General features: G+C 42.3%; 1 protein-coding gene across 1 annotated transcript; it reads right to left on the bottom strand.

Moving 5' to 3' along the window:
* Window positions 1-1,050: 1,050 nt before the first annotated feature.
* On the bottom strand, window positions 1,051-8,678 carry LOC133473335 (zinc finger protein OZF-like). Its single transcript, XM_061764996.1, has 2 exons — window positions 8,262-8,678; window positions 1,051-4,833 (listed from the first exon to the last, which is right to left on the bottom strand). The coding sequence occupies exons 1-2, from the start codon at window positions 8,374-8,376 to the stop codon at window positions 3,449-3,451; spliced, it is 1,500 nt and encodes a 499-aa protein (XP_061620980.1). The 5' UTR covers window positions 8,377-8,678; the 3' UTR covers window positions 1,051-3,448.
* Between the last annotated feature and the right edge of the window lie 7,030 nt (window positions 8,679-15,708).

The following is a 15,708-nucleotide window of genomic DNA, read 5'->3' on the forward strand; positions in this document are numbered from 1 at the left end:
CATTTTCCGCCAATTTAATTGAAACCTTTCCTGAAACATGTACAGCCATACATAATACAGCTGTGAGCAATTTGTGCAAGACAGGTAAGTTCCTGCCCACACGAGACGGGATTGGCCAGCCTGGATAGGGTCGCGGGGCGCTGGAGCCTATCCCAGCTGACTTCAGGCGAAAGGCGGAAGACACCCTGAAGTGTTCGCCAGTCAGTCGCAGGGCACAAAGAGAGACAAACAACCATTGGCGCTCACATTCACGTCGCTGAGTGGGAGATGAAGCCACGGTGCCTGCACCCAAGTCGGGCGAATGTACCACCACATGCTAAAAACATCTACACTTAATTAACTCATTCACTGCCAGCCTTCCCAGTTAACATGGATATTTGACTAATAAAGCCGTCAATGGCAGTGAATGTTAACAGGATTTCCCACATATACATTTATTAGTGGCGGGCCGCCGCAATTAAATGAAATTTGTTAAAGAGGAAGAGCAGGAGGTTGAGAGCCTCAACTTTCCATTGACTGTCATTGTGAAGAGTGAATAAGCTGATGGAGACACAGGTGGAGGATCACAATCAGACAGTTACGACATAATGACACACACTTCTCACACTTGCAATGATTATAATGATGATGACAAAGACGATGATGGTGGTAAACACTCTAAAGGGGATATGGCATATCACACTGACGACAAATGTGGGAAATATGACAAAACTTTCCACAAGTCGTTGTTGAAAACACACAAAAGAACTCACAATGTAGAAAAACATTTTGTGTGTGGAGTTTGTGGTCGAGGTTTCACTCGGAATGCACATTTGAAAAGCCACACAAGAACACACACCGGAGAGAAACCTTTTGCCTGCTCAGTTTGCGGTAAAAGATTCACTCAAACTGGACATTTGAGAAAGCACACAAGAACACACATTAGGGAGACACCTTTTGCCTGCTCAGTTTGCAGTAAAAGCTTCACTGAAAAGGGAACTTTGAGAAGGCACACAAGAACACACACTGGTGAAAAGCCATTCATTTGCATTGCGTGCAATAAAATGTGATTAAAAGCGTGATTTTAAGAGTCACAAGTGTGCTGGTGAGAAGAGCAGTGGTCAATTAAAAATGGAACCACATTGCTTATCATTTCTAGTGCTATTTATCTTCTCAGAATAAGCACTGCACAATTTAATAAAGAGGGAAATTAATTTGTCTGCAAATAAATTATTGTTGTTGTCCCCAGTTATCAAAATCGGTATTGTAAATAAATGACCGTAAAATGTATTTTCAAATTTTGTACTATGTGCCCATCTTTGGTGCGTTGCATTATGTTCACATTCAGCCATCAGATTTTGGTTAGACGAAATTATATGGTTTGGTTGAATGTTTTGGTGTTGAAATATACACTAAGTCTCTTTTGTTGCATGTGCAAGTTTGACAATAAAGTCGGTGTCAAAAAAACAGCTTAAAGCAAGCACGTGTTGCCTCTTATTTGGAAAAGCTTTGTGAGCAAGAAAGAGGTCGTGAATACTTTTGAAAGTGTCTTTTTCTAACTTATTCTAATACCAATAAGTTTCTTTTAATTACATTCTGAAGCGGTGGTGCCTGGACTTTCGAGTGCCCCGAAATTTTTCGCGTCAGAAAGTGAGCGTTAAGGAGTCAATAAAGATTATAACGCCGACCAAAGGGTGTTCAAATCATTTCAAAGTGGTGGACCTCTGTTCACAAAACGTTGGAGAAGGTGCTGAAAGCAAGGAAAGCATACAGGTGAAAAAGCCCCCCCCCCCCAAAAAAAATTAAAAGGTCAGGAAAAATATGTAGCATCTAAAAAAAGAATTTCTTTCCATTCTAGTTAATTATGTTATTACTGTATGTTTTGAAACAGTACAATACAGTACAGTGCAAATTAAAAACAAAAATCATTTTAAAAGCACATACATTTTCTTTGGGTGTTTTTTTTTTTGAGGGCTGGGATGGCTTTTCCATTCATTTCAATGAGAAACGTTGATTTGAGATACTAGTGACTTGAGTTATGAGCATGTCACGGAACCAATTCAACTCATAAGTCAAGGTACCAATTTATTTGTTTCATGAAATCATATTTATTCCCAACAGTCTATTCTCTTCATGGTCTTGTTTAATTTCATTATTTTTTTTCCCACACATGTACCTCATGTAGCTCTACAACCCCAATTCCAATGAAGTTGGGACGTTGTGTTAAACATCAATAAAAACAGAATACAATGATTTCCAAATCATGTTCAACCTATATTTAATTGAATACACTACAAAGACAAGATATCTCATGTTCAAACTGATCAACTTATAATAATGAACTTAGAATGTGATGGCTGCAACATGTTCCAAAAAAGCTGGGACAGGTGGGAAAAAAAGACGGAGAAAGTTGAGGAATGCTCATCAAACACCTGTTTGGAACATCCCACAGGTGAAGAGGCTAATTGGGAACAGGTGGGTGCCATGATTGGGTAGAAAAGGAGCTTTCGTGAATTCACAAGCAAAGATGGGGCGAGGTTCACCTCTTTGGGAACAAGTGCGTGAGAGAATAGTCCAACAGATTAAGGACAATGTTCCTCAACGTACAATTGCAAGGAATTGAGGGATTTCATCATCTACGGTCCATAATATCATCAAAAGCTACAGAGAATCTGGAGAAATCACTGCATGGAAGCGGCGAGGCCGAAAACCGACATTGAATTCCCGAGACCTTCGATCCCTCAGGCGGCACTGCATCAAAAACCGACATCAATGTGTAAAGGATATCACCGCATGGGCTCAGGAACACTTCAGAAAACCAATGTCAGTAAATACAGTTTGGCGCTACATCCGTAAGTGCAACTTGAAGCCCGGGGAGCAGTTCAGGGTATCAGTGTCTTGCTCAAGGACACCATAGCCGGGAGTCCGGCGGATGCTCCGGTAAGGGTCTTGAACCTAGGTCCCCCACGGTGTCAGGTGATGATCATCTTAACCATTGGGCCCACAATTACCTTCAAAGTCTTAAAATTTAAGTTTTGAGTGCCACCACTTGCAGTTCCCCTGATTAACCCCAAATGAATCTCAGCTGTTCTAGAAAATTTTTCCGAACATTTTTGGTGTCTTTTATTTCAAATATTGATGAATGAAGAAACAATGTGCTGCAGAAAAAACGGGCACTTTTTTAACCAGGGCAAAAGCTTGAGCGCCACCTGGGGTCTGTGCGTACGTGCCCGCTCTACGTCCTGACGTCCCACTACTACCAATAAATTGGTTTTATATACTCCAGAGCTCATACAGTCACTCTCCCTACGGCAGATACAGTACACCGCACCATGGTTCTTCTGTCACTGATCAATTTATTGATTGAACGTCTTTACATCATCAAATCCAATGTTGCATTTTATTCACAATCACAAATACACTTCACACTTCACCACAGACAGTCAGTTTGTTCGGTCTATTCGTAGCTTTATTGATCGCTGCTGTTCTCTCCGGCACACTTGTGTCTCTTAACATAAGCCTTGCTAAAGAATCTTTTCTCGCACACATTGCAACTGAATGGTTTCTCCCCGGTGTGTTTTCTTGTGTGTGTTGTTAAATTTGCCTTGGAAGAGATTCTTTGACCACAAACTGAACAGGCAAAAGGTTTCTCGCCAGTGTGCGTTCTCACGTGTCTTCTTAAGTTCCCCCTTACAGAGAATCTTTTACCACAAACTGAGCAGGCAAATGTTTTTTGTCCACTGTGCAATCTAGTGTGTGTAATTAATTTTTTCTGTAAATTGAATCGTTCATCGCAAAATGAGCAAGCAAAAGGTTTTTCTTCTGTGTGTGTTCTTGTGTGTCTTGTTAAATTCGGTTTCGTAGAGAATCTTTGACCACAAACTGAACAGACAAAAGGTTTCTCTCCAGTATGTGTTCTTGTGTGTCTTCTTAAGTTCCCCCTCACAGAGAATCTTTGATCACAAACTGAGCAGGCAAAAGGTTTTTCTCCAGTGTGCGCTCTTGAGTGTGTTGATAAATTTGTCTTTTGAGTAAATCTTTTACCACAAACCAAGCAGGCAAAAGGTTTCTCCTCTGTGTGGGTTCTTGTGTGTTTTGTTAAATTTGTCTTTTGAGTAAATCTTTTACCGCAAACTGAGCAAACAAAAGGTTTCTCCTTAGTGTGTGTTCGTGTGTGTATTCTTAAGTTTTCCCTAAACGAGAATCGTTGACCACAAACTGAGCAGGCAAAAGGTTTCTCTCCAGTGTGTATTCTCATGTGTTCTTTCAAAACCCGCTTGGAACTTAATGTTTTCTCACACTGAGAACATTTCCAGTGTTTTTTGTTCGTGTGACATGTCACGTCACCTTTTGAGTGTTGATAATCGTCATCATCATCATCATAATCGTCGTCATCGTAATCATCATCATCGTCCTCATCATCGTCATCATCATCGTCGTCGTCATCATCGTCATCATCATCATGAGAGTGTGACGTTATGTCGTCACTATCCGATAGTGGCGCTAAGAGGCCGTCTTCTTGAGATCCTGTGTGGTTGTCTTCGTCACCTTCTGTTGTCATGTCTTGACTCGAGCTGCTGCTTGGAGGCTCCGCCCCTCTGCTCCCGTCATTATCACTCTTACCCTCAATTTCACTCTTGAAAGGCGCAAATGTCAATGGCAACATGATGAGCTCCTCCTCCTCTTTGATGTGGAAGGTCTCTGGCTCGTCGGGCTCTTCTTCCTCTTCCTCTTTAATGTGAGTTGGCTCTGGCTGCACTTCCACTATAATGTAGGGGGGCTCTTCCTCCTCTTCCTCTTTAATGTGGGCGCACTCGGGTTCCCGTTGCTCTGGATGAAGCTCTTCACAGACGTCTACAGGACAAGAAAACAAACACACACTTGGTTTGGTAAAGTCAAAAGTCATGCTGTGACTTTGGGGTTGTGTTTTGACTGACAAGCTTAATTCGTTCTGTGACCAAGCTTGTTACTCAAAGTACTCTTTTATAAAATCAATTTCCCCGACTGCGATGAATTGAAATGTCCGTCATCTGTTCCAGCCCAGGAAAAAAATGTATCGAGTAAAAAAACAAACATTGTATTGTTAAATATAAATACTATAACATTGTAAGAGAGAATAAACTGCTTTTAAAAATTATAAACAACCCAAAAGTCTCATAAACCAAGGCTAATGTATTTATACAGCACATTTCATCCACAATGTCACTCAATGTGCTTTACATGATTAAAAACATTTTTAAAACAATGAACAAAAGACATAAAAAAAACAAAGTACAGACAAGTAAAATGGCTGCAACACGTTCCCAAAAAGCTGGGACAGGGTCATGTTTACCACTGTGTTACATTACCTTTTCTTTTAACAACATTCATTCAACATTCAAACGTTTGGGAACTGAGGACACTAATTGTTGAAGTGCTTGCATTCTTGCTCGATGTCCAGCTTCAGCTGTTCAACAGTCTCCGTTGTCGTAGTTTACACTGCATAATGCGCCAGACATTTTCAATGGGAGACAGGTCTGGACTGCAGGCAGGCCAGTCTAGTACCCGCACTCTTTTACTACGAAGCCACGCTGTTGTAACACGTGCAGAATGTGGTTTGGCATTGTCTTGCTGAAATAAGCAGGGGCGTCCGTGAAAAAGATGTTGCTTGGATGGCAGCATGTGTTTCTCCAAAACCTGTATGTACCTTTCAGCATTAACGGTGCCTTCACAGATGTGTAAATTACCCATGCCATTGGCACTAACACAGCCCCATACCATCACAAATGCTGGCTTTTGAACTTTGCGTCCATAACAGTCCGGATGGTTCTTTTACTCTTTGGCCCGGAGATACGACGTCCACAATTTCCAAAAACAATTTGAAATGTGGACTCGTCGGACCAAAGAATACTTTTCCGCTTTGCATCAGTCCATCTTAGATGAGCTCGGGCCCAGCTCGGCGGCGTTTCTGGGTGTTGTTGATAAATGGCTTTTGCTTTGCATAGTAGAGTTTCAAGTTGCTCTTACGGATATAGCGCCGAACTGTATTTACTGACATTGGTTTTCTGAAGTGTTCCTGAGCCCATGCGGTGATATCCTTTACACATCGATGTCGGATTTTGATGCAATGCCGCCTGAGGGATCGAAGGTCAGGGGCATTCAATGTTGGTTTTCGGCCTTGCCGCTTCCATGCATTGATTTCTCCAGATTATCTGAACCGTAGATGATGAAATCCCTAAATTCCTTGCAATTGTACGTTGAGGAACATTGTCCTTAAACTGTTGGACTATTTTCTCCCCCACTTGTTCACAAAGACGTGAACTTCGCCCCATCTTTGCTTGTGAATGACTGAGCAATTCAGGGAAGCAAACATGGCACCCACCTGTTCCAAATGAGCCTGTTCACCTGTGGGATGTTCCAAACAGGTGTTTGGTCTTTTTTGCCACCTGTCCCAGCTTTTTTGGAACGTGTTGCAGACAGAAAATTCTAAGTTTATGATTATTTGCTAAAAACAATCAAGTTGATGAGTTTGAACATGAAATATCTTGTCTTTGTAGTATATTCAATTAAATATAGGTTGAACATGATTTGCAAATCATTGTATTCTGTTGTTATTGATGTTTAACACAACGTCCCAACTTCATTGGAATTGGGGTTGTACTAAAAACATACAGGGCAAGAAAGATGATTTAAAAAATGGAAAATGCTCTGAAATTCTCAATCATAAGTATGAGGAAAAAAAAAAAAAGTTTTCAACCTGGACTTCAAAACATTGACACAATATGAACTGAATTGGCTATAATCTTGTATATTCATATTTTTACAATGTTTTCTCAATAGACCCTGTCACTTTTTCCAAAATAACAAGTACAAACTTGACTTGTGTCGGCAACTTCTTCCATTTGTGTGCAGCATAAGAGCCACATGCTGCTTCACCATGTTTGCTTTGGACTCTGTGCTCCGCGATTTGACCCGAGTCTGCAGATCTCAGAGCCCGACTGGGTTTATATTCCATTAGCCGAAACCATTTTGTGATCCATGGACCGGCAGCAGAACTTTAAAGTCAATCCGGTACATGTGCAAAATACTTGCACATTCCACTTGCACCTTCAAAGCTCTCGTAGGAAGTATAAACGTCAACTTTTTATTTTATTTTATTTTTTTTATAAATCCGACGGCTGATGAGAGCTCAATTTAAAACTGGGTAAACTTTAGGGAACTACTTATTTATTTAACTTTTCAGCTAACTTTTTCAAGAGATGTTGCTGAGCCTGGGAACTTCCTGCACTTGTTGTTTTTTTGTTTTTTTTTGTTTTACCTTAAAAGAAAGATAAGTGACAGAAAAAAAGAAAAAGAAGAAAAGTAAACACGTTGCAAATGTGAAAAAAAAAAATTCATTAACATAAAGGCATTAAAACGAAATGAATATGGGCTCCAAATATCGTTTATCGGCCTCGCTGACTACTACTAATCAGAATGGTCCCTGAAAAAAAAAACATATAATATATATGAATAATTTATTTCCTTTGTTTAACCAGGTAAGCCGATTTGGACCAGTTTCTTATTTACATTGCCGACCTGGAGGCAATTTAGTGTGTTGCCCAAGGACGCGTCAACTGCGGACGGTCTTGGCTGGAATTCGAACCGTCGACCCTTCGCTCAGTGGACGACTCGCTCGACCAACCCAAACTGGGAATAAGTTTGCATAACGATAATGACTTCAACCCACCTCGTGGAAGAAAGCAATTGTTGACGGCTATTCTGGTTAAGATGCACTATTCGTCGCCACCACTAGATGGCGCAATGCACCATGGAATATTCATTGAGTACAGGAAAAAAATAAAAAATAAACCGACATGAAATTCTTACTTTACTTGTCTCCAAATGCAGAGCGAGAAAGAGAGAGAGAGAGACCGGAAGTTACGTCATTGAGACGGCGGCAATAAAACCAAATCATTTTTACTCGTAATTAACAGTATATTATCCTGTGCAACTAAAAATAGATATAGATCATCTGTATATCATTCATCCATTTTCTTTACCGCTTATCTTTTTTTTTATTTTTTTTTTAATTCAATGTAGTGACTCAGCTGACCGGTAGGGCAGCCGCTACCTGCAAGTAACATACACTTCGAGATACATTCGCATATGGAAGCACATTTCCATTTATTTCAGTACTGATACATTATATAGAAAAATTTAACACTTACAATAATTGTCAGAGAGCAAATAACTGCCTCGTTTGTCCATTAAAAATCTATAGTAAAGTTTCAAGAGAGCGAGGAGGTCGGAAGTGAACAAACCTGCTCCGTGTGACGCAAACGCAGGCTGCTCGAAAGCAGCGTCCATTAATGGCTCGATCTCCTCTTTCGTTCCGGAAAGTTCCTCCGCGTATTGCGCTGTCTTTCTTGCACACATTCTCGCACGATAGCCACAATCACTTTCACACTCGATCGCTACCGATCGATGACGTCGCCGACAAAGTCGTCTCTACTTCGACGGCGGCTAACGAGCTCAGCTAAGCTAAGGCTAGCTCGAGAGGCTCGGACGTGCAACGTGACGAGGTTTGTCCAAAGCACGAAGATTGCAACGAACGACGTTTTCGTCCCGTCAAGTAGCGACGAGCCTACCGTGTCTAGGCTTCGGTTCGAACTGAGGAAGAATTCTTTATTCGAGCGCGTGTGGCGACACGAAACCCCCCCCCAAAAAAAAAAAAAAAAAAAAAGTGCACAAGTAGCGCTTGAGCATAGTACGGCAACACCACTTGGACAAACTACGGCGCTGTCCCAGGATTCTTTGCGCGCCCCCACTGCGCAAAGCTGGGAGAAACTTTTTCATTTTGTGTTTCGCTTGTTTGATCATTTTACTATTGTCATATAACTGAATAATTAATTGTAAAATATTTTAAAATAATCCTGCATATTTCTACCACTGCAATATATAAGTGTCGGATGAATGCAGTGACAGCATTGTATTATTAACATAACAGCGTGGTATCAAAAAATGTCAAATTAATTATAATTAGACGACCAAAAATTGGATTTGTAAAAAGAAAAAAAAAAACAAGTGCTGTGCGATATGGACAAAAATGTATATCCCAAAATAGGCAATTAGATTTGTTTCACTTCTTCGTGCGCATTCTTCTTCGTTGGTTTTCGCCACTTTCTTCTTCGGGGTCAGCGGACTGTAGGCATCAAAAACTGGGAACCGAAATTTTGAGATTTGAACGGTTCAGGGATAACCGGAATGTTTAGTCCCGGTTCCAATCTGTTCTCGATTCTCGATGCCCAACCCTAACTTTAACTATAAACTAAAACTAAAAACAAGTCTTTAGTCAAGATTAAAACATTTCTACTGAGGTAGCAGCTCGACTAGGCGCGGGTTGGGCAGTCCAGAGTACTGGAGCCTGAATAGAAAATGCTTGAGCGGCTGCGGACTTCTTTCTGGCTCTTTCCAGCAGATGGTGGGCATATGACGGACTGGATTTGAATTTAAACTCTTCCAAATTTTCGGGAAGCAAAATTAGACAAAGACTTGAATGGTCAAATGAAAACCAAAAGACAAAATCTGGAGCTGATCGCTGCATGTTGATTCAAAGCTTTGGACAAACTTCGGTCAATTTGGAGGAAACGAACTGAATGAGTACAATGGGAACATCTCCTGAAATACTTTTCTCTGGGACTCGCCCATCTTGTTTTGAGTCCACCCCTTGGTCCTGATTGGCTTGAATCAAGATTTCACAAGATGGCATGCGTTTCTAATTGTGTCACGGCAAAGTGTGTTACCCAAACTTTTGGTATATAATTGTGTCTCAACATTTTTATGATAACACAACCCTAATTCCAATGAAGTTGGGACGTTGTGTTTAACATAAATAACAACAGAATACAATGGTTTGCAAATCATGTTTGACCTCTATAAGAGGTTCACCTCTTTGCGAACAAGTGCGTGAGAAAATAGTCCAACAGATTAAGGACAATGTTCCTCAACGTACAATTGCAAGGAATTTAAGGGATTTCATCATCTACGTTCCCTAATATCATCAAAAGGTTCGGAGAATCTGGAGAAATCACTGCATGGAAGCGACAAGGCCGAAAACCGACATTGAATGCCCGTGACCTTCGGTCCCTCAGTCGGCACTGCATCAAAAACCGACATCAATGTGTAAAGGATATCACCGCATGGGCTCAACCATAATCTTTGCATGTATCCATGAACATGTGTGATTGCTTTCGCAATGTAGCATCTCATTCATGTCAAGGGTACTTAGCTAGCTGTGTGAGACCCTAGCAGCTATGGCATTAGCTTACACGACAACTGAAATAAGTGGACTCGTGAGAACACAATGAAGAAAGCAGAGTAAGGTAGAACATTCAAACACAATAATCATAACAGAGGTATCTTGCTCGACTCTCACAATAAGGCGATACACAATGTTCATAACACAAGTTAACATTAACAATCATGTTTCTTCCTTTCTGTTGTCTTTCGTTCTGTTTTTCTTATCCATCTTGAAAATGATTACCTAATAGCATACAGGGAGGTTATACAGTCATTAATATATGTTTGAGGATTGTCCGTACGCATCCAGATGAGGGAAGGGTGCGTGAAATCGGATGGGGACCAGGGATCCGTCTTACACTGCTCGGGGTTTATTATGCCTCGTCAAAACAGTGTCAGATGGCGTTCTTCCTAACGCACCTGATGTGTAGACAATTAGGTTCACTTCAATGTAAGGCGGGGACTAGGGGTGTCAAGAAGGAAGAGTCATGGGGTAGGTCAGGGAGATGATGGATGGACTTAAGACGTATGCAGAGTAGGCCCGTGAAGGAATGTGAGGACGGGATGATCAGGACTGGATCAGGGCTGTGTTGACCGTTGAGCAGAGCAGTAGAATTGACTATTGTAATGGTCTTCTGACTGGACTCCCCCAAAAGAGCATTAAACAGCTGCAGCTCATTCAGAATGCTGCGGCTCGGGTTCTGACCAGAACAAAGAGGTCACAGCATATTACTCCAATTCTAAAGTCTCTCCACTGGCTTCCAGTCAGCTTTAGAATAGATTTTAAAGTTCTGCTGCTGGCCTATGAATCACTAAATGGTTTCGGTCCTGAATACATGAAAGAAATGCTAATGGAATATAAACCCAGTAGGGGTCTGGCATCTACAGACTCAGGTCAAATAGTGCAGCATGAATTATTCATTAGTCAATGAAGCAGCATTTAGCTATTATCAGAATCAGAATCATCTTTATTTGCCAAGTATGTCCAAAAAACACACAAGGAATTTGTGTCCGGTAGTTGGAGCCGCTCGAGTACGACAACAGACAGTCAATTCACAGAGAATACTTATGAGACATAAAGACATTGAAAAAAAAAAAACAGTTACTGAGCAGTAAAGGGTTGCGAGTTATCTGGTAATGCCGGTACATTATTATTTTTTTTGACAATTGTGCAAAAAGATGGAGTCCTCTAGCACTTAGAGCAGTTCGAATGACTAATATTGCAATATTCCGATGCAATGACCATTGTGCAAAGGGCGCCGAGACTTCAAGCAAGTAGCGCGATAATCTGGGACCATGTTGATTGTGCAAATGTTGCAGATACTCCTCAGTCAGTGTGCAAATGGAGCAGATGCTACCCTGGCATGAGTGGCCAGTATTGGTCAACAGCAGATATGCAAATAGTGCAGCGTGGCAAGACTACTACAGCGAGTGCACAAGTAATATATGATTGGCCCGACAGACAACAAACTCAAGACAAAAAGACAAAAAATTGCCAGCATGTTGCAATGAAATTGTAAGTTAGGTGTTCAAGAAGTTGATTGCAAGAGGGAAGAAGCTGTTGGAATGTCTGCTAGTTCTAGTTTGCATTGATCGGTAGCGCCTACCTGAGCGTGACCGGGATGTGGAGGGTCGCACCGCAGCCCCAGCCGCTCCACTTCCTGTCGATATGCAGACTCGTCACCGTCCTTGATGAGGCCGATGACAGTGGTGTCATCTGCAAACTTGAGGAGTTTGACAGCCGGGTGTGTTGAGGTGCAGTCGTTTGTGTAGAAAGAGAAGAGCAGCGGAGAGAGGACACAACCTTGGGGCGCCCCAGTGCTGATGCTGCGTGTGGATGAGGTGGCCTCCCCCAGCCTCACCTGCTGTGTCCTGCCCGTCAGGAAGCTGTCAATCCACTGGCAGATGGCAGGTGAGATGCTGAGATGGAGAAGCTTGGATGAAAGGAGTTCAGGGATGATGGTGTTGAACGCTGAGCTGAAGTCCACGAACAGGATCCTCGCGTAGGTCCCTGCACGGTCGAGGTGTTGTAGGATGAAGTGCAGTCCCATGTTGACTGCATCATCCGCATCGGTAGGCAAACTGCAGGGGTCCAGCAGGGGGGCTGTGACGCTCTTGAGGTGGTCCAGCACGAGACGTCCAAAGGACTTCATGACCACAAACAGGCAGTCTCTTAGCACCATACTCAGATAGTGACAGAGTAACATCACAATGTGCTTACACTGATGATGGTAATGACAAAACTCCCAAGGTCAGGTGACCTGTCACTTCTTCTTCTTCTTTTCCTTTGGGCTTGTCCCTTTAGGGGTCACCACAGCGCGTCATCCTTTTCCATGTAAGCCTATCTCCTCCATCCTCCTCTCGAACACCAGCTGCCCTCATGTCTTCCCTCACGACATCCATCAACCTTCTCTTTGGTCTTCCTCTAGCTCTCTTGCCTGGCAGCTCCATTCTCATCATCCTTCCACCAATATACTCACTATTTCTCCTCTGGACGTGTCCAAACCATCCAAGTCTGCTCTCTCTAACTTTGTCTCCAAAACATTGGATCTTGGCTGTCCCTCTGATGAGCTCATTTCTAATTTTATCCAACCTGGTCACTCCGAGAGCGAACCTCAACATCTTCATTTCCGCCACCTCCAGCTCTGCTTCCTGTTGTCTCTTCAGTGCCACTGTCTCTAATCCGTGCATCATGGCTGGCCTCACCACTGTTTTATACACTTTCCCCTTCATCCTAGCAGAGACTCTTCTGTCACATAACACACCTGACACCTTCGTTCACCCGTTCCAACCTGCTTGGACCCGTTTCTTCACTTCCTGCCCACACTCACCATTGCTCTGGACGGTTGACCCCAAGTATTTCAAGTCCTCCACCCTTGCTATCTCTTCTCCCTGTAGCCTCACTCTTCCCCCACCACCCCTCTCATTCATGCACATATATTCTGTTTTACTTTGGCTAATCTTCATTCCTCTCCTTTTCAGTGCATGCCTCCACCTTTCTCACTGTTCCTCCACCTGCTCCCTGCTTTCACTGCAGATCACAATGTCATCTGCAAACATCATGGTCCACGGGGATTCCAGTCTAACCTCATCTGTCAGCCTAACCATCACCACTGCAAAAAGGAAGGGGCTCAGGGCTGATCCCTGATGCAGTCCCACCTCCACCTTCAATTCGTCTATCACACCTACAGCACACCTCACCGCTGTTCTACTGCCCTCGTACATGTCCTGTATTATTCTAACATGCTTCTCTGCCACTCCAGACTTCCGCATGCAGTACCACAGTTCCTCTCTGGGTACTCTGTCATAGGCTTTCTCTAGATCTACAAAGACACAATGTAGCTCCTTCTGACCTTCTCTGTACTTTTCCATCAACATCGTCAAGGCAAATAATGCATCTGTGGTACTCTTTCTAGGCATGAAACCATACTGTTGCTCGCAAATACTCACTTCTGTCCTGAGTCTAGCCTCCACTACTCTTTCCCATAACTTAATTGTGTGGCTCATCAACTTTATTCCTCTATAGTTCCCACAGCTCTGCACATCACCCTTGTTCTTAAAAATGGGCACCCACACACTTTTGCTCCATTCCTCAGGCATCTTCTCACGCGCTAGAATTCTATTGCACAAGCTGGTCAAAAACTCCACAGCCACCTCTCCTAGATGCTTCCATACCTCCTCAGGAATGCCATCAGGACCAACTGCCTTTGCATTTTTGCATTTTTGCATTTTCTCATCCATCTGTCCCTCCAAGTTCCTTTCCTGGATACCGTACTTACCCATCACTTCTTCATCACCCTTATTACCTTCACCAACATGTCCATTACAATCTGCACCAATTACGACTCTCTCTCTGTCTGGGATGCTCAGAACTACATCATCTAGCTCCTTCCAGAATTTCTCTTTCACCTCTAGGTCACATCCTACCTGTGGGGCATAGCCACTAATCACATTACACATAACACCCTCAATTTCAAATTTCAGCCTCATCACTCGATCTGATACTCTTTTCACCTCCAAGACATTCTTAGCCAACTCTTCTTTTAAAATAACCCCGACTCCATTTCTCTTCCCATCTACACCATGGTAAAATAATTTAAACCCTCCCCCTAAACTTCTAGCCTTACTGCCTTTCCACCTGGTCTCCTGGACACACAATATATCAACCTTTCTCCTAATCATCATGTCAACCAACTCCCGAGATTTTCCTGTCATAGTCCCAACATTCAAAGTCCCCACATTCAGTTCTAGGCTCTGTGTTTTCCTCTTCTCTTTCTGCCGAAGAACCCGCTTTCCACCTCTTCTTCTTCTTCTTCTTTGACTTCGACCCACAGTAGCTGAATTTCCAACAGCGCCCTGCAGGTTGACGGCGCCGGTGGCGGACGTTGTTAACCCGGGCCACGACCGATCCGGTATGGAATTCTTTGGATGAACGCTCATATTTGTTTGGCAAGGTTTTAAGCCGGATGCCCTTCCTGACGCAACCCTCTGCATTTATCCGGGCTTGGGACCGGCCTACAGTTTGCACTGGCTTGTGCTCCCCATAGGGCTGCATTCACGTGACCTGTCACAATGACAACAAATGTGTGAACTATTGTGACAAAACAATGAAAAACAAGACATCGTTGAAAACGCATACAAAACACACACTGGAAAGAAAACACTTGCCTGCCCATTTTGTGATAAAAGATTCTCTAAAAACTAAAAATTAACAAGAAACACAACAAAACACATTGGTGAGAAACTCTTTCACTGCTCATTTTGTGATAAAAACCTTTCTCAAAAGGAACATTAAAAAACACATGATAACACATTAAGGAGAGAAACCTTTTGCCTGCACATTTTGTGACCTCTCATTCTCTGTAAGCGGACAGTTAAAAGCACATGAGAACACACACTGGAGAGAAACCTTTTGCTTGCTCACTTTGTGAGAAACAAGAGAATGAGTCCATGATTGCAAGCAGTTATTGTTGGCAAACATTGACTCAGATCCTATCCCGATGTCGCTATTTGGGGAGTTTTATATTGCGGCCTACATAGTTGACTCTTCACTCAAGACGGAAAAACAGGATCACGTTGTTTTGAAAAAATGTCTCATGAGGTTTTATTTGCAGTGCTCATAATGCATCTCATCTCATCATCATCATAATCATTTGCATCTCATTATAAGCACGACACAAGTTAAAAAACAGTGAAAGTCATTTGAGTGCCGTTTTTCCTGTTGTTTTTTTTTTTTATCAAAACGTGCATTATAAATAATTGACTGTAAAAATTACTTTTTGATTTTGTACCTGTCCACGGCGTATCGCATTATGAAATGATATGATTTGTTTGTGTTAAAAGATTTATGCAGAAGGGAGATTTAACAATGCACACAGGAACACACACAAAAATTCGCTGAAAAGACGAATTTAACCACACACCTAATGATACACACTGGTGACAAGTGTTTAACATTTAAATATAAAT

The sequence above is a fragment of the Phyllopteryx taeniolatus genome, unplaced genomic scaffold (genome assembly GCF_024500385.1).
Source record: "Phyllopteryx taeniolatus isolate TA_2022b unplaced genomic scaffold, UOR_Ptae_1.2 contig_24, whole genome shotgun sequence".
NCBI lineage: Eukaryota > Metazoa > Chordata > Actinopteri > Syngnathiformes > Syngnathidae > Phyllopteryx > Phyllopteryx taeniolatus.

Bases quoted from the DNA above. Each gene is read 5' to 3' on its own strand.
- LOC133473335 (XM_061764996.1), bottom strand. From the start codon at position 8,376: ATGTGTGCAAGAAAGACAGCGCAATACGCGGAGGAACTTTCCGGAACG. The intron at 4,834-8,261 runs GTTTGTTCACTT...CTTGTCCTGTAG, and splicing joins GTTTGCGTCACACGGAGCAG to ACGTCTGTGAAGAGCTTCAT.